Raw genomic sequence first — 19,124 nt, forward strand, 5'->3', positions numbered from 1 at the left:
TAACTGGGAGAACTTGCACAATTGGTGGCTGACAAAATACTTTTTTGCCCCACTGTATGTGAGTTTGCGTCTTTAACTCTTCTTTTTTTTTTTTTTACATTCCAGATATCTTCAGTGACATGTGCACAGCAGCTCTGTCTGACTCAGAGGAAAATGAAACCAGTATGTGGGGTGATGTATCTCAGTAAAGTAGATAAGCATGATGGACCATTTGGTCATGAACTTCTGGAACATGCTGTTTGCCCAACTTGGTCAAGCTTCAAAGTGGGGGAGCAATTTCAGCTGCTGTGCTCAGACAGAGAAAAAGCAAGTCTGAAGTCAAGTCAATAGTGGTGTAGGTGCCCTCTGTTGTTGCTATGCTACACTGAAAATAAGACTTTTGCTCGGGTCAGCTTCTGAGATTAAAGAAAATAACTTTTACCACCATTTTGCCATGTGTCAAACCCTGTACTTGATTAGTGCTCTCAAAGATATTCTGATGTGCCTTTGCTGCACACCACACTCCCTCCTGTGGCCTAATCAAGGGTGTATTCATTATGTCTTGCAACGGAAACCGTTTACCGTTTAAGAACCAAACAGAAACAAACAGAGCAAACAGAATGAAATGGGTAGGGAATTACCTGAATTTGTCCAATAGAAACTTTAGTTTTTGTTGGAAAACGTTTTGCAACAGAATAGGCATAATGAATACACCCCAGGTAACCTTTTGTGAGGAGGGTCATCCTGAACACAGTGGGCCAGGAAGTACCACCATGGAAACCGGACTTAATTGGAGACAAGCTTGATTGTATTCTTACCTTTTAAAAATCCTTAAAGTATACATTTCTTCAAACTTTGTTTCGTCCTGCTGAATTCCTTGCCCGTTCAGTTGTTTTATAAATAACTGAGGGATTTCTCATTTTGCAAGAGATATTATTCTATTCCCTGAACAACATAAATAGCTCTTTACTTCATCTTATGTACACACATGTAATATATATTATTTTTTCACTAGTGTAAAATTTGTCTAACTATTCTATAAATATAAATTCCCAACTGATCATTATATAAGTATTCATGCCATCTTCTTTCAGATTTTGGCTTGTGCCTCCCCATTGGATTCATCTCAAATCTACTGTATGTCCTGGTTGGAATGTAGTGAATTCACCCATGAAATAGCATCTTATGGTTGATTATGATTACAGGCATTGAACATAGCATTGAACTTATTCTAACAATGCACTATCATTGTAATGAAAATATTCAAATTTTACTGTACAGAATATTTATTGCTATACGCTATGTTCCCAATATATAATGTTTTACTATTATACATATTTAAGAACTAGCTAAGAGCCATCATATGACTCATATGATCCTTCAACAGTTTATCATCTGACTTTTGTATAAATATCAGTGTTTCTAAGCCATAGAATGGCATTGAATGCCCCAGATATTATATAACATACCTGAGATTGTCTACGGCCACAGTATAGCAATCTTGTAATATAAAGAGCCTCAAAAAGCTGTATTGCTACTGCAAACATTTTTGTATTTATTTATTTGACTTTTATATCCAGGTTAGTCATTGAGAAGCAATTATTTTTCACAATAACAACATATTATTCAATGAACTTGTCGCATCATCTCAATGTGATTAAATATTCTCTGAATATGACCGTCAAGGAACATTTCAACAGTGTTTTAACAATTTGGGGTGTTTTAAGAATTGGAAGACACTGAAAGTTATCAGCACATTCTCAAAGGGACTGAAGACAGAGGAAACTCTTGATGCAGTGTGGTAAATCCTGGTGATGGAATGTGAAGAAGAGGTCTGGACCTTTGCAAAAAATATCTAAGACGTTATGAAATTCAGTCAAAAGGCAATGAATTCCCACAAAGAAGCTGCCTTTTTAGACAGGTTTTTGACTCAATTGTGATGATTTAAGGCTGTGTTAAAATGAAATGTCATTATTTACGGTGAAATCAGAATAAATCTGTGACTGTTTTTATGGACCATGCCATCTAAGTGATGTGTAAATTATTTTTTCTGTAAAGTATATGATGAAATACATGCGTCTTGAAAGCCATTATTTATTAATGCTCTTTTGTCAGTAAACAATGGGGTTTCAGGTAGCAGAATACAGCCAGCCCACTACATAATTGTAATTCCCTCAGTTGGTGACCGGTACAAATTTTTTATCTATTTCTTCTCCCGAGATTAAATTATATTTTAAAAACAAGCACATAAAGTTTTAAATGCTCAAGATATCTAGTCTCTGGCACCAGTTACATGAAAGAAATGATGAAAATAGCATTATTTATAGCACTTGAAAATGATGTCTAAAAAAATTATTTCTCTCAGAATCATTCATTTTCACCAAAAGCATTAACCTAAACCTGCCACTCTAAGTGCATCAACAGATTTCTTTACATAACTGTTATGCAACATATTTTTTAGATTAAAAGTTTAAAAGATGTGATCTTCGTAGGCCAAATTTCCTTGCTGGTGAGTATCATATAGATGTACATTTCATGCTGTTTTGCATTGCCTTTCACTATCTTTTAATTTCCATTGGCATATACACTACTAGGGCATATCTTAGCACTAGCTCCACTTCAATAAAGTGTTCCAAAAAAACTATTGTGCAGTGTCCTGGACCTTTTCAAAAAGGTACTTATCACTGCAATGTGAACATTTAGTCCAACACAGCCAATCACTGCGGTAGAAATTGAGTGTGGTACAGGGAATGACAATGGCAGGGGGGTGGAGGGCAAGGCAAGGCTTTGTTGTACAATGTCTTTCAAGTTACATATGGGAATACAGGTGGAGAGAGGAGTTGACACAAAGAGCTGGAGATGTGACAGGCATACAGAAGCTGGGACTTGAGGAAAAAAGGAAAAGGAGGAAAGGGACTTGCTTGCGCTCATCACTTTGTCCTCCAGGCTTGGTGCAGGTTTCCAGAGGCTCTGTGAAGACAAACTCTGCACCGCAGCCAGAAGGGCCTGCTGGGAGGAATTAATCATGAGCATCGGCCCCAGGAACAAACTCTCAGTGATGACACCAGGGAATCTTGGGCAGTTCAAAGAGGTAGGCCTGTACTATAGGTATTTTGTCTTGAAGCCTTGTCTGGGTGCAAGTCTGAGAAAGTTGATTTGCCTGAGAGGGACTGAAATGAAAACCGTAGGTTGACGCTGTCTTGTTGCTCCACACTCCTCTTCATGTAAGCCTAGAAACAGAGGAGAGGAATACATTATGTGCTAGCCTATCTCACTTGTGAATGTACAATGCACCTTTCTCAAATCAAATGTTATTGGTCATAAACATATTTAGCAGATGTTATTGCAGGTGTAGCGAAATGCTTGTGTTCCTAGCTCCAACAGTGCAGTAGTATCTAACAATTCACAACAATACATACAAATCTAAAAGTAAAAGAATGGAATTAAGAAATATATAAATATTAGGATGAGCAATGTCGGAGTGGCATTGACTAAAATGCAGTAGAATAGAATACAGTATATAAATATAAAATTAGTAAAGCAGTATGTAAACCTTATTAAAGTGGCTAGTGTCCCACTATTAAAGTGACCAGTGATTCCATGTCTATGTATATAGGGCAGCATCTTCTAAGGTCCAGTGAATAACCAGGCGATAGCCGGCTAGTGATGGCTATTTAACAGTCTGATGGTCTTGAGATAGAAGCTGTTTTTCAGTTTCTCAGTCACAGTTTTGGTGCACCTGTATTGACCTCTTCTGGGTGGTAGCAGGGAGAACAGGCCGTGGCTCGGGTGGTTGATGTCCTTGATTATCTTTTTGGCCTTCCTGTGACATTGGGTGCTGTAGGTGGCAGTGTGCCACTGGGGATGCGTTGGGCAGACCGCACCACCCTCTGGAGAGCACTGCGGTTGCGAATGGTGGAGTTGCTGTACCAGGCAGCGATACAGCCCGACAGGATTCTCTCAATTGTGCATCTGTAAAAGTTTGTGAGGGTCTTAGGGGCCAAGCCAAATTTCTTCAGCCTCCTGAGTTTGAAGAGGCGTTGTTGCGCCTACTTCACCACACTGTCTGTGTGGGTGGACCATTACAGATTGTCAATGATGTGTACTGCGAGGAACTTGAAGCTTTATGCAATACTTATTAACAGCACTGTAACAGTTGGCATTTGGTAGGTTATTGGTAGGTTGCCAGCAATAGGGCAGGCTAATATCTTCGTTATTTTGGTCAACAATATTCTAGCTTGAAAAACACCAGAGGTATGTATTGAGGTATGTAATATAGACGACCATTGTCCCACATCTCAATTAACTACAAGTTGCCCACGTTTATTTAGGGATTTATAATAGAAGCGGGGAATTTGAAGAATCTCTGATGAAAAGGTGTGTGTGCAACATCGTAGTCAACCCGTGTCCACCGCAGTGTCAGTGGGCATCGCAGTTTGAATCCACGAGCCAGTCAGAAGCCCCGCAGTGCTGCTTCCGCTCAGGCTTTCCCATTCTTGTCCAATCAGATTACAGAAGCTTCGTATGCCTTGCTTTTTGAATTCAGGTCGAGCGAACTGTTTTGTCCACGGGCGTACAATGTCCCAAACAAAATGGATTATGCAGACAAACAATTAATTCCGACAACCAAAGTTCATTTCGCGTTTTCAGTATGCATTAGATAAGATTTCAACCAGGAGTTACGCAAATATTTGTTTGTTGTACAGCAAACATATATATATATTTACTTTTAGAGACAGGAATAACCTGCAGATAGCAGTGTCAATTCAGTTAGCCAACCGCTAGCTGAACTGGTCGGCTAGCCAGTTTGCAACTGTCACCTGCGATTATTTTTTTGTTATTTCCAAAGCTTTGGGTAAGTCCTTTGATGTTTCTGTTTACTTCTCCCAGCAACCATGATTATTAAGTAGCTAGCTAACAATGTGCACCCTTGGCCTTGCTAGCAAGCATGCTCAACAAGTGAGCTCGCGTTAATTAGCTAGCTAAAGTTGTTCAGGTCGCTAGCAACACGTTGTTGGGTAATGTATATAACTACTGTTAACGTTAGCCAGCCTGCTACGTTCAGCCTTTGACAAGTTTGTCCACTGTACGTTAACGTACACATTGTTTCTAGATAGCTAAGTAACAGCAACAACCTTGATTAACAACCGGGGATGTATGTTACTGTATTTGTACATGGCCATGGGATATGGCTTTCAACAGGGGTGGGGGGAATCGACTGAGTATGTCTAACTTTGGGACACAGTGCATAGCTAACGTTACACAGACTCCTGATGTTGTCACAATGCTAAAGTACGAATAATGTTAAATGCCAAGACAGCTACCAAAAACGCTTGAAATACCCTGCCTGAATAACGATAACTAGTTAAACATTTAGAACAGTAGTTGTTAGTTAGTTAGCTAACGTTAGTGGACCAACTTCTTACTTTCTCAAACCAACTTAGACATTGCACCAATGTGCACATAGCTAACGTTAGCTAACTAACAGTTACCAATATTCAGATACTGTATGTAACGTTAAATCTTAGAAAACAAACCAATCGTAATCATGTGCCTAGCTTGCTATCTTGATTCTAACGTTAACACTCAGATCAACAGCACTCATCCAAGCTAGTTTTGCCTTTGTAGCAGCACAGCCAGTTTTGGCTTTGTAGCAGCACAGCCAGTTCTGGCTTTGTAGCAGCACAGCCAGTTCTGGCTTTGTAGCAGCACAGCCAGTTCTGGCTTTGTAGCAGCACAGTCAGTTCTAGTTCAGACTAGAACATAACATTCGTTTCCATTTTTATTCCAAGTGGTTTGGCAGTTGACACCTCACTCTCTCCTCAAGCTCTGACTCTCCGAACTTTTGATTGTTTGGACAGGATTGTGCCACCACCCTTGTCACACTGCCATGGCTGACAGCAGCATAGTTACTTTGGGGATGGCTCGTAGCCTGCTGGTGGACTCCTCTGTGTATGACTCCAGGTTGGCTGAGACTACTAAGGATGTATTCCTGAGTTTGGACTCTGAAGACATGGAAGGCAAGAGTTTCCCCTTCTCTCAATCAGTTGGATATTAACTTCCTTTCACCTGAGGCTGTCACTCAAAACAGGAAAGACTTCTTTCTATGATTGCTTTCACATTACCTTTGAGATTCACTGAGCCCTTAGTCCTCTGTATTCTCTTGTAGAGATGCTGCATCGTGTCGAAACCAGAGTCGTTCTTGTGGGAGAAGCTGCCAAAAATGGAGCACTTGTTAAAGCACTGCAGGTACCATGCCCTAATAGTTCTGAACCCAGTTGTATGGGTTGTCATTGTGAAAACATTGCATTGTTTTGTTTCTTGTGATTGTTTTGATTGTTTTAAGGATAATGAGTGCATTGAGTCAATGTCATTACAAATACATGTGGGACTAATATAGCCTATATATTTAGCGGTCTAGCTTTGGCGAAGATGAGAAGAATCTCACCCAGGTTCTCCAGTTAAACTTCAGGCTCTGTCCTGTCCGTAGCCTTTAGAGACCCACTACTGCCAAAGCTTTCATAGTGAAGGCAGGACAGGAGACATGTCTGTGTGTGAGTCAGGGGAGGAGAGTGGGCAAATGTGATTTGTCTGTGAACGTGAAACAGGACAAGCCTAACTGCTGGAATAAAATGAGTTCACCCTTGAGAACAACTGAGAAACTTGTCATATCTGAAGAATAAACAGAATCTCGTTCAGGATAATGCCTCTGCATCCTTAAAAAAAAAAAAATCCCCACTGCCTCATAAATCCATATTTGCATTTTTTGTTTTTTTAAAACAGTATCATTCGAACATGGATTTATGGTACAGTGGAGAACATTTATTAAAAAATATATATATATTGTACAGAGGCATTATCCAGAATGAGATTGTGTTGTAATATGAGTTGGTTTGGAGTGTTTTGCAGATTTTTATAACATGCTTTAGACACATTTTCAAATTGCATTGTATTCAATGGCAAATTATGACTCTGCTAAATGTAACAAGCAATTTTGTCTTAAACAAAATATGTTTTTTTAACATTTTGGGGTATCAACTACATGCACAGAACGATTGAAAATAAGGCTACATGTAAACATGTTTGAACATCCCCTTTAAATGATCTATTTCGTGGGACAATCTGTACATAGATAAGTGCTGCACTGTCGGCACAAACATTTCGCTACACTCGCAATAACATCTGCAAACCATGTATGTAACTACTCAAATCAAATTTTATTGCTGTCACATCCGCCAACAGTTTAATCGGACTGAATTGACAAAAATAAGTTGTCCTGCTGCTTTGAACTTTTAATATATCAGAACTTTCCCCCTGGATTGCACTTGACATTTGTTTGAAGTCCTTGCCTTCTGGGTTGCAAGGACACTGGCCCCTGGTTCAGAGAATTTGTCAGTTTGGTGTCGCCAGCTTGAAGTTAATGCTTAATTTTACAGGCCGTCAGAATAATGGAAGTTCCGGTGGTTAAGATTAAAGGAGGGGAACCGGGTGTTGAGGCCGGAGAGAAATTTATCAAATCTATAGTCAATATGGTATGTGTCTGTCCGGACTGTGAGTGTGTTGCATGCTTTAATGCACCAAGGGGGTGTCTGCATGGGCAATCACAGGGTGATTTGTGTGTAACTGCAGCAGTATCGTCACAATTACTGTTAAATGGCACAGATTTCTATTAACACCTGGTGTCCAAGCTAAATGTTTAACATAATGATCTAACACGTTCACACTGTTGATTACTCTATTGCGCTGTACTCTGATGTATGGTAGTAATATTTAACCTTTTGTGTTCTTGATTCAATTTCTGCTCTTGATTCAATTTAGTGAGTTAATCAAAAACTAAATAACACCATCTGAGTGAGCACTCAATTAATTTCATACGGCATTTAGGAATGTCATCATGGTGTGCGGCAGTGTGTGTGTCTGCAAATGAAGGAACGGCTTTCAAGTACCTGAACTTCAATGTTCCTGTTTGCTCTAAACTCACCTAAATGTGCTTTAAATGAGTCACTCATATTGCAATATGATATACCCCTCATAATTATAAAATTGCTCCTTTTTATATCAAAACTACTTGTGTGTCCCTGCTCTCATTAACAGTATTTTAATCCACAGGATATCAATGTGCCTTGCATAAAGACAGACGATGTCAAAGAGTTTGGAAACGGAGAAAACACAGAGTTTGAGACTGTGTTCGTGCTCACAGACTTTGCCTCGCCTGACTACAGCTACCTTTACAAACATGACAACCGGATCGTGGGCCCCCCGGTTGTTCTGCACTGTGCGGGACGAGAGGAGGTAAGGACAGGAGCAAATCACTCCTGTAATATTCTCACTCAATCACTCAGGGATGGCACTCAGTGCTCAGCTATGGATCATTCCTCTCAGGTTCAAGATCTGATGTTTTGACTGTTATGGTGCAATTTAGCATCTGCCTGCTACAGGAAGATGAAGTAAAATGCAGGGAAAGTTGTGCTTTGAAGTTAAATAGATTTATAGGAGGGTTTTGATTGTTCCCATGAACCCTGAGAAATGCGTCACTGTTATCTGGGTCTAAGCAGAGCACCTGCTCAACACAGTCCGATTACTGCAGAAGATGAACACACCACTGGCCACAGATCACTGCACATCTCACCAGACACCGCTCTAAGATGACACTAGATCTATGGAGGAGTAAATCACAACTCTAAAAACTGAACATGGACAGACACGGATGCAAAAGGCATGAAATATGGCCATAATATTCAGAATGAGTAATTATCTCCGGCTCTCTCTCCCCTTATCTACAGAGCCTGTTAACTTCGAGATGTTTGTGTTCTGTATAACATCACATGTTTACACATGCATAGGCCGTACAGCTTTGCTACTGACCAGTAAAGCACCCCCAAAAGATTAGAACTTGATACAAGCAGTGGAGGAATGTTTTCAGTATCAGAGATTTATGAGAACCATGTTTGTTTCCCACAGCCCCTGCCATTTTCCTCTCGTCCTTTATACTCGACCACCATGCTCAACTTGTCACTGTGTTTCACTGGTTTCCGCAGTAAAGAGGAAGTTGTAAGTGGAATGCATTCAAGCTGATTTTGTCATTTGTAACACTACCAAGTACCAACATGTTGGGTTTGCTTGTTATTTTGATGCTGAGAGAGATCTTTTGGTGTCAAATGTCACTTTTGTTTATCCCCTGCAGAAAAACCTGGTGAATCTGGTGCATCACATGGGTGGCGCAATCCGTAAGGACTTCAGCACTAAAGTCACCCATCTCATTGCATACTCCACTCATGGCGAGAAGTACAAGGTTTGTAAAACACCCCTAACATTTCCTCCCATCTGGAAGAGCTCATGTATAAGCCTAATCCATATGATTTAGTTGCGATTGTGTGCCACCAATTTTTCCGTACTCAACTGAAGATCTTCAAACTTAGTTCCACAGCACAGTTTAAACTATCAAAACTCGCGGCGTGCTAATACACTCCCTCATTGGTTCTTTTAAGCTGTGTTTTTGATAGATTCACCTCAGGGAGTCGCTCTTAACTCTGGATTATTTTCTTCATTACATGACATTTCACTTGCTGACTGAAATTGTTATTTTTATTGATTCTCTATAGTTCTGTTTGCTTTTCTCCACACCCCATCCTTTTCTGAATTGAAAGCTTAACTAGTTTCGTCATGTTTTGCTCCAGCACTTTAAACAGGAAAATTAGCTTTGTTCTCTTAACAGACAGACTGAGCTGTTTTACATCGGAAGGTGTCTTAGTTTTTAACAAAGTACAAGAATGAGAGCAGTTATAATACACATGCCTTTTTTGATCCTTAGCTTTGGAGAATAAACTTGTGACCTCTTGCAGTACCTGGTGTGTGTGTATGTATATATGTATATATATATATATACACCCATAACCACCCTATGCTGCGGTTAATGTTACAGCGGGCCAGTAACCTCAATACACATTTCTAAACAATCAATCATTCTCCTAATGTGACGTGTACCTGTTTCTTGTAGCTTGCTGTGTGTATGGGCACACCCATCCTCACCCCAACATGGATCCATAAGGCCTGGGAGCATAGAGATGATGTGTAAGTACCTCCTCATGGACCTGATTGTGGTCTTCACATTCATGTTTGTACATCAACTTATACTATTGTATACAAAACATTAGGAACACCTTCCTAATATTGAGTTGCACCCCCTCTTCCCTCAGAACAGTCTCAATTTGTCAGGGCATGGGCTGTGCAAGTGTTGGTAGCGTTCCACGGGGAAGCTGGCTCATGTTGACTTCATTGCTTCCGACAGTTGTCGAGATGTCCTTTGGGTGGTGGACAATTCTTGATACACACAGGAAACTGTTGAGCGTTAACCCAGCAGCGTTGCCGTTCTTGACACAGACTGGTGCGCATGGCACCTACTAACATGCCCAGTTCAAAGGCACTTGCATGTTTTGTATACTCAGTGTTCAAGCATAGGTTCTGACAACCACCTGTTCCTACAGTAAGTTCCATGCTGGAGATGAAGAGTTCCGCACAGAGTTCAAAGTTCCCCCCTTTCAAGACTGTGTGCTGAGCTTCCTGGGCTTCTCAGACGAAGACAAGACCAACATGGAGGAAAGGACAGTCAAACATGGTATTGGCCTGAGATCTTGCTGATTCGTTAGACCGTTTCAGTATTTTTTTATTCTTTGATTTGTTATGTCTAGTCTTTACAAAAGCTGCTCTGCATGCACATGTTCCTCTTCAATAGTATTTTATTTTTATGGAGTCCTTCTGTAGTTTCTAAAACCTTAATCCTAATGTGTTTCTCCTAGGCGGCAGCTACCTGGAGGTTGGAGATGAGAAGTGCACTCACATGGTAGTGGAGGAAAACTCTGTTATGGAACTGCCATTCGTTCCATCAAAGAGACTTTATGTTGTCAAACAGGAGGTGAGCACTTCAATGTAGTAGATCTCAGCTTACGTCACTGAACTGGGGGGAGGCAGATATAAACATTTTATTTTTTTTAAACATATGAACAGTTTGTCTGACTGAAGCATACTACCTAAAATTCAGGCATTTATGCACCTCAAATTAATGCATTTTTCTAATATGTTGGCACTGTCGAGTCTTGGAAAATAATAACAATGCTTTTTCTAAACAGTATGTAAAATAAGCATTTCTATTCAATGTGTTTAGTTGTATTGATATACTGACTTGGATGGATCAATATTTTATTTTCCTTTCGACTAGGCATGTAATTTGAACAGAGATAGTCAACACTGGTGTTCCCTGCCTAGTATCAATACTCTGTTTCTTTGACTGTTCAAGTGGTTCTGGGGGAGCATACAGATGGATGCCAGAGCAGGGGAGTCCATGTACTTCTATGAGAAGGTAAGTTCTGTCTGAGTCAGTCAGATATATGCAGAAATCTCTACAGTGGAATGGACAATGCTGATATTCTATACCTGTGTCGCACACATCCTCACGAGTCTCCCTCTTTTGTGTGAGTGAAGTGGGCTAGGAAAATCAAAAACACTTTGTCCCAACTCAGAATCAAATAGGCCCCACAAAATTATTTAGTTGCTGTGATAGAAAGTTTTTCTGCATTTTTCAAAGTCTCAGCATGTAGTCTTGCAAACCATCTTAACAATTTTATCGAACTATTATATAAATCTGAGTATTCCCAATTGTAGTATTGTTTGCATGTAAAAGTAGTCCGTACACTTCCACGTCACTGCTTTGCGTAATAAACTAGGTGAAATTATCGGGGGGGGTTTCTCCATACACCTTCATCCGTCATGCCCATGTTTCTGCTACTCTCCTGCTCTCAGATGGACAGTCCTGTGATGAAGAAGGCTGTGTCCCTGCTGTCCCTCAACACACCCAACAGTAACCGGAAGAGGAGGCGTCTGAGGGACACTCTGGCCCAGCTCACCAAGGAGACGGAGATCTCCCCATTCCCTCCCCCCCGCAAGAGGCCTTCTGCCGAGCACTCCCTGTCCATTGGTTCTCTGCTGGACATCTCCAACACCCCAGAGACCTGCAAGACCCTGGCAGGTGAGAGGAGCCATAGTCACTCATAATCAGCCATACGTCATGTCACAGTTCTGGGAACACTTTGACGGTTGTTAATAAGCCCCTCTGTCCTCGTTAAAAGTTATTGCAGGCAAAAAGAGACAGGGTTTATAGCATAATTAGTGTCTCATGTCAGTTGTAATCAGGGCCCTGTCATAGACTGTGGGGACAGTCACTGCTGGTCGCAGAGGGAGGCAGGGAGAAGCAACACGCTCTGCTATTCTGTTTGAACCCCCCCCCCCCCCAATGAGACTGAACACCCTGTCTTTCAGAGAACAGTGTAGAGTGCAGCAGGCGTATGAGGGTATGTGCTGAGACCAGCAGGCAGAGGAGGATGAGGAGTGCCAGAGAGAGGCGTAGGGGGGCAGATCAAGAGTGGACCTTCCACTGCACTAGCACCCCTACCCCTCAGCAGGAGACCGGCACACTAGAGGACCTCCCATGCACCCAGCCAGCCCAGGCCACAGAGACCGAGGAGGCTTCATGGATGGACTCGTCCCAGGAGTCACTCTATCTTAGCGCAGGCCAGGAAAAGACAGGTCACTCAGTTGAACTGTCACTGTGGTGGAATCTGATTTTGCATGATATTAGAAACTGTATAATAAGTTTTTTTAGTGCTGTCTTGCTGATCAAAGAGGAAGAATAGTATATTGATTGTTAAATCCCGGAGAGTTGATTTGAGGGTGAGATGATATGAAGGGGTGCGATGGTATGAAATACACTTGTTGCCTACTCAAACGATTCTCGCTAGCTAAGACAAAAGCCCAACGCTTCCACAGAGTAGCTCTCACTTTGCATGTCAGACAATATACTCTTATTTCCTCAACTATGAGACATACAGGAAGTTCTGGATTGTGTATTGTCGAAGAAAACATGTTTTTCTCCACTGTCTCAATCAATATTCACTTCTCGACTCTCTGGCACTTTCCCAGAACACTCCCGGCCGTCGAAGAGCTCTACACCTGCTGTCCTGAAGCAGTCTGCAAGATGGCAGGTCTCCAAGGAGTTATACCAGACAGAGAGCAACTATGTGGATATTCTCACCACAGTCATGCAGGTTTGTTGCTGCTGCTGTGGACATGGGGCTCACATAACACCACCGGGGATGCTAGGGTCCTTATCAGGCTGTCCCACCGGTGCCTGAGTCCAGTGACCAGTGGGGGAGAAAATGAATAGGATTATGAGCGTCAGGACTGTCAGCAAGGCAGGCAGGCTCCCACTCACACCACACCACTCACTCTGTTGCTCATCGATCCAAGCCTCAGGCCTTTCCTTGTCTCATTGCTCCCACTTTGGCAGCTCTCCATCTCTCTCTGCTTGCTATAGCATTACTATGATACCAGTAGAATGGAATGTCCTCGCTCACTCTCTGGTTAAGCAAACATCACTATGCCAAAAATAATGTACCCACTCCTTGGCTCACTCCCCCCTAAGTCACCTGTGCTCACTTTCACCCACGCCTGGTCACCCACCACCACTCTTAAGAAGTAACCAGTAGTATTGTGTCCTCTGCCCCATGCCCACTACACCATGCCAGCTCAGATGAGACAGATGGCAGGCTTCACATCAAATGGTCTTTAACACTGACTGCTGACAGGTCGACCTCATGTCCACTGCCTTCTGAAGTTCGCCGATAAGCTGGCCTGCCAAGAGTGGGCTTGAATACTAATTTTCCATTATGATTCACACATGTTGGGCGCTCGTTAAAATGTGTTTTTATTAGAACAAATTGTAATTAAAAGCCATTTGGAGCCTTTTTTATATCTTTTACAGGGAAAGCTGAATATAGCTTAGCTAGGTCACAGGGATTTTAATGGGATTAATTCCTTTTAGTTGATTATATTAAAGACCTATTGTTTGGGTGTTTTTTAAGTCTTCAATTAGATGGGAAGGGAGGTTAGCTTGTTATATTTAATACATACCTGCACTCTAAATATTTTTCTCTTCCCCAATGCTGAAAATAGATTTACTGTCTACGTTTTTTATGACATTCTGGTTGTAATATTCAGTCTGAAATAGTGAGGCCTTATCTAAACCACTTGTTTCACAGCCAGTTGGTTGACTTCTCCACCCATGCATAAGTCAATGGTACCATCTGTATTGGGGGGTGTGTGTGTGTGTGTGTATTGGTTTAGGGAATAGTGGGATCTTGGCTGTGTCTCACCTGAAATGTCTGTTCCTATAGTTGTTCAAACTCCCCCTGGAAAAGGAAGACCAAGTTGGAGGACCCATTTTGGCTCAGGAAGAAATTAAGACCATCTTTGGCAGCATCCCAGAGATCTATGATGTACACACCAGGATAAAGGTAAGCACTTCTCTCCTGGAAATGTCCAAAGTTTGTATTTATTTTTTATTTATCTTTAGCAAGTCAGTTACGAACAAATTCTTATTTACAATGACGGCCTACCCCGGCCAAACTTGGAGGACGCTGGGCCAATTGTGCGTCGCCCTAATGACCTGAACAAGAGTTCAGTCTGCAGTAGTCATCTAAAGGCCCTCTGTGTGTCTCTGCTTATTGGGTTGTTTTGACAGGCCGATCTGGAAGAGCTGGTTATGGACTGGTCTGAGGACAAGAGTGTCGGTGACATCATTCTCAAATACGTGAGTATAACAAGCCTTTGTTCTGACTGTTGTATTTAGACATTTTGGACATTCTGACTGTTCCTTTCTCTCTGTCAGTCTAGAGACCTGGTGAAGGCTTACCCACCATTCGTCAACTTCTTTGAGATGAGCAAGGATACGATAGTGAGGTGTGAGAAGCAGAAGCCACGTTTCCATGCTTTCCTCAAGGTATGTGAGACTATGTACATTTGTGTATACATCCATGTGAGTGTGGGTTTTGAAGTTACCATATGCCTCATGTTAAAGATCATTCATTTCTCATCTCTTTATGTGAAGTAAGCTTTGAGAAACTCTGTGTGAGCATGTTTATATGAGTAGTTTGCGACATCTGTCAGGTCTCCTCTTTTTCAACATTAGTGTTTTCTTGCCTCCAGATCAATCAGTCGAAGCCCGAGTGTGGGCGGCAGAAACTGGTGGAGCTTCTGATTCGCCCCGTGCAGAGACTGCCAAGCGTTGCCCTCCTTCTCAACGGTAGACTACACCACACACTGCTCACACTTGACAGCCACATGTTGAGCCACATGCTGCATATGTGCTATGATAGAAGTACTAATTGCAATGCATTCTCCTCAGCTGCAGTATGAAGAAGTGTTGCATGGTATCGTGAAACTGTGGTACTTTTTAGATACTACAACATGAAAAACGGTTCAGTTGTAGAATCTCTGTTACTTTCGGTACTTCTATCAAATGTGTCTCATGTCGTAAACTGACTGAGCGGATCGTATCTGTCAATTTGTCTGAATTCTCTCAAGGCAGTACTAGGCTTAGTTTCTTGCCCATGCAATGGGGAGTCAGCTTTAAGCAATCGCGGGAAACACTTTGAAAGCACTTCTGATGGCCCTTGTTAAAAAGACCAGCTTTCCATCACAACCTCATTTATTTTTCAACTCCTAAAAAAACTAGCGCAAACTGCACTTTTTTGAAACAGTATCAGAATAGTGCTCCGCAATTCGACGTGACTGCATACGGGAGACCGGGGCTGAATGAAATTTGATGTGATTTTAAATGTAACACGGATCAATTGTAACAGGTAGGCAGGCCTACATTACATTTACTGTGTTGCACTTTTTTTGGAGAAATTTAAGTCATAAATATGTTGCTAACTAATAAGTTATAACTGGTTTAGCCTTCCACCAAAAAATTCTCCCCGCTTTCTTTTTTTTTGCCGTGGCATCGTTTTGGTATCGAGTATCGTGATACTAAACCTGGTATCGAATTCAAAATTCTGTTATCGTGACAACACTAGTATGAAGAGTGCTTGATTTGCAACTGAAGTGTCATAAAGGAAAAATATGCACCTCGCCTTTATCCACTGTTATAAATTTGTCCTTGTCATAACAGTTTGCCGTTGACTTTTCATTATTCTATCAATTATGTATGTTATTGTCCATTGACCCCATCCATGCTGCAGATATTAAGAAGCATACTGCCGAAGACAACCCTGACAAAATCACTTTGGAGAAGGCAATCGAATCACTCAAGGAAGTTATGACGTGAGTCAACTGTGCATTTCCAGCAATGCCTGAAGCATTTCGTTGTAATGAAGTTGAAGCCTCATCCATTATCCCTCACATTTACATAAAATTATTGTAGTATCAGTTGGCTAAACTGAATGCATTTTATCCCCCAGTCATATAAACGAAGACAAGAGAAAGACAGAGGGACAGAAGCAGATCTTTGATGTTGTCTATGAAGTTGACGGCTGCCCTGTAAGTTTGTGTATTTCGTCACTAGAATGTGGCAAGCTTTGTTGAGCCTTTAATCTGTAAATGGCTGTCCTCCAGCACAATAACGGCCAGGCCTCTCCCTATGCGTTCAGGCTGATACCCATATTTCAAATTTCCCTGGGATGCATTTTTCGTACTGTTCAATGCATATGTTTATCTTGTAATGCATTGCTTATTGTGCATGTTTCAAGTTACATTCTGGATAGAATTTATGTTGCGCTGTGTGTATAATCTGAACCAAGCCATTCTTCTGTGTTCTGGTGTCCTGTTTTGAGGTGATCATAGTGGACTTGAGTTGGTACTAGAGGGAGTGAATTGGTACACCTCTGGCTCTGGGCTGTGAGGATAGCTCTTATCTGGATTTGGTTAAGCAGAGCTAGGGCTGTTAGGGTGACCATATTAATGCCACATATTAAGTCACGACTGCTGTCAAATTCCACGGTCACGGTAACTAGGCTTCTCCAAAACTGAGCTCTGATGCCACTGATGGTCATTAGTAGTCTACCAAACTTGCTAACTATCAGTCACTAATGGCCGGTACTCAGCACTCTGGTCCCTCTAATCATTCTGACATCAATGCAAATCGAAAATCAAACCAAACACATTCAGCGTTTTGAGAGGAATAGGATTGTCTGTTGCGCTGAGAGAGCCAGCTCCTCATAGCTGGTTGATGCATGGAATGAAATTGGTTTTCCTATAAGCGCATTTTGCGCTACATTTTTATAGGCTATGCAATTGAGTGAGAACTGAGTTTTGATGGCCTCTATTAAAAAGAGGATCCCATCAGCTTTCCATAGGCAAGGCCTACTATATATTTATTTCTCAAGTTTCCTAATATTAAGCACTTTGCTTCGCATTACAACCGGAGTAGCCTACCTGGCTGGCATGAAAAGCGTCTTTTTGCGCCTTTTTGCAACTTTACCAATCATAGATGTGTGCTTCATGTAGCCTTGCCCATAGGCCAATATGTTTTGATAAGGTTTGTATCACAACTAAAGTTGCCAAATAACTCCAAACGTAGCCTAAAGGCCCAAGACCCCTGGATCACTTTTGGATAGCCCATATATATAGCCTACAGAACATTGTGAAACATGTTCTTATAAGCCCAGTCTTTGAGCAATCGAATTGCGATTGGCAATAGCATTGTCAAATTGTGAATGAGAGACTGATTAAGTGTGTGCAGCCTGCGCAAGAAACGGAGCAGAGTGCTTGCTTTTCATGCCATTTTTTTTCAAATCATTACTTGCATCATGCGTCCTTGGAATGTATTACAAATCAAAACCTATAGCCTAACATTTGTATCACAACTAAAGTTGCATGAATATCTCTAAATTAAACATATAGGAGGACCTACTTCTTTGTTAACCGCACAACATGGAATGTGCACACTCCCTCGGGAATCGCTTGGTGAACATATCCTTTCTATTTTATTCAGCTATGTTCAATTGTGTTCTTACTATAAAATAATGCCACAGGAATTAAAAGCAAATCTTGCCAGCTAAATGAACTAGTGTAGTCCACAGCCATTTGGCATAGCCAGATCAGGGCCTAACATAAAGACGACTCAGAATATGCTATTCTGTCTTCTGAAATAGGCCACATTTTCTTCATATCATGTTTCTTTAGACCTGTCTAATAGAAAGCATGAGCTGGTGCACAAACAAGAGAAAATTATTTATTGTGAAGGTGCTGACTAACAGTGAAATAAACTGGAAGCTATCAAAATAGTTTCACACACTGTATATACACTACCGGTCAAAAGTTTTAGAACACCTACTCATTCAAGGGTTTTTCTTAATTTTTTACTGTTTTCTACATTGTAGAATAATAGTGAAGACATCACAACTATGAAATCATGTAGTAATCAAGAAGGTGTTAAACAAATCAAAATATATTTCAAATAGCCACACTTTGCCTTGACAGCTTTGCATACTCTTGGCATTCTCAACCAGCTTCATGAGGTAGTCCTCTGGAATTCATTTCAGTTAACAGGTGTGCCGCCTTAAGTTAATTTGTGGGATTTCTTTCCTTAATGCATTTGAGAAAATAATTTGTGTTGTGACAAGTTAGGGGGGTATAAGGACTTGGTCTTTTATTTGGTAAAGTCCATATTATGGCAAGAACAGCTCAAATAAGCGAAGAAATGACACTCCATTACTTTAAGACATGAAGGTCAGTCAAGACGGAAAATGTCAAGAACTTAGAACATTTCTTAAGTGTAGGCGCAAAAACCATCAAGCGCAGTGAAGAAACGGGCTCTCACGAGCACCGCCACAGGAATGGAAGACCCAGAGTTGCCTCTGCTGCAGAGGATAAGTTAATTAGTTACCAGCCTCAGAAATTGCAATTCAAATAAATGCTTCAGATTTCAAGTAACAGACATATCTCAACATCAACTGTTCAGAGAAGACTGTGTGAATGAGGCCCTCATGGTCGAATTGCTGCAAAGAAACCACTACTAAAGGACACTACTAAGAAGAGACTTGCTTGGGCCAAGAAACACGAGCAATGGACATTAGACCGGTGGAAATTTGTCCTTCGGTCTGATGAGTCCAAATTTGAGATTTTTGGTTCGAATCTTTGTGAGATGCGGTGTGTGTGAACGGATGATCTCTGCATGTGTAGTTCCCACCGTGAAGCATGGAGGAGGAGGTGTGATGATTTGGGGGTGCTTTGCTGGTGACACTGTCTGTGACTTATTTAGAATTCAAGGCACATTTAACCAGCATGGCTACCACAGCATTCTGCAGCGATAC

General features: G+C 41.3%; 2 protein-coding genes across 19 annotated transcripts in view; both read left to right on the plus strand.

Moving 5' to 3' along the window:
• Positions 1-2,001, plus strand: part of mcf2l2 (MCF.2 cell line derived transforming sequence-like 2) — a 136,271-nt gene extending 134,270 nt beyond the window's left edge. For all 12 annotated transcript variants that reach the window (XM_071345519.1, XM_071345518.1, XM_071345522.1 and 9 more), the window contains one exon: positions 106-2,001. In XM_071345519.1, the coding sequence (XP_071201620.1) occupies positions 106-188 (83 nt within the window). In that variant the 3' untranslated portion in view covers positions 189-2,001. The remainder of the gene's footprint in view (positions 1-105) is intronic.
• Positions 2,002-4,413: 2,412 nt separating this feature from the next.
• ect2 (epithelial cell transforming 2) overlaps positions 4,414-19,124 on the plus strand; it is a 30,072-nt gene continuing 15,361 nt past the window's right edge. For 2 of the 7 annotated variants that reach the window (XM_071345533.1, XM_071345534.1), the window contains exons 1-20: positions 4,414-4,834; positions 5,841-5,999; positions 6,149-6,228; positions 7,416-7,511; positions 8,089-8,271; positions 8,941-9,030; positions 9,164-9,271; positions 9,977-10,050; positions 10,464-10,594; positions 10,776-10,891; positions 11,273-11,335; positions 11,776-12,001; positions 12,292-12,558; positions 12,952-13,076; positions 14,205-14,324; positions 14,552-14,620; positions 14,699-14,809; positions 15,016-15,112; positions 16,053-16,134; positions 16,272-16,350. In XM_071345533.1, coding sequence (XP_071201634.1) covers positions 5,870-5,999; positions 6,149-6,228; positions 7,416-7,511; positions 8,089-8,271; positions 8,941-9,030; positions 9,164-9,271; positions 9,977-10,050; positions 10,464-10,594; positions 10,776-10,891; positions 11,273-11,335; positions 11,776-12,001; positions 12,292-12,558; positions 12,952-13,076; positions 14,205-14,324; positions 14,552-14,620; positions 14,699-14,809; positions 15,016-15,112; positions 16,053-16,134; positions 16,272-16,350 — 2,247 coding nt within the window. In that variant the 5' untranslated portion in view covers positions 4,414-4,834; positions 5,841-5,869. The remainder of the gene's footprint in view (positions 4,835-5,840; positions 6,000-6,148; positions 6,229-7,415; positions 7,512-8,088; positions 8,272-8,940; positions 9,031-9,163; positions 9,272-9,976; positions 10,051-10,463; positions 10,595-10,775; positions 10,892-11,272; positions 11,336-11,775; positions 12,002-12,291; positions 12,559-12,951; positions 13,077-14,204; positions 14,325-14,551; positions 14,621-14,698; positions 14,810-15,015; positions 15,113-16,052; positions 16,135-16,271; positions 16,351-19,124) is intronic. The other 5 variants (XM_071345536.1, XM_071345537.1, XM_071345535.1 and 2 more) reach the window with 5 other exon arrangements.

The sequence above is a fragment of the Salvelinus alpinus genome, chromosome 16 (assembly GCF_045679555.1).
Source record: "Salvelinus alpinus chromosome 16, SLU_Salpinus.1, whole genome shotgun sequence".
NCBI lineage: Eukaryota > Metazoa > Chordata > Actinopteri > Salmoniformes > Salmonidae > Salvelinus > Salvelinus alpinus.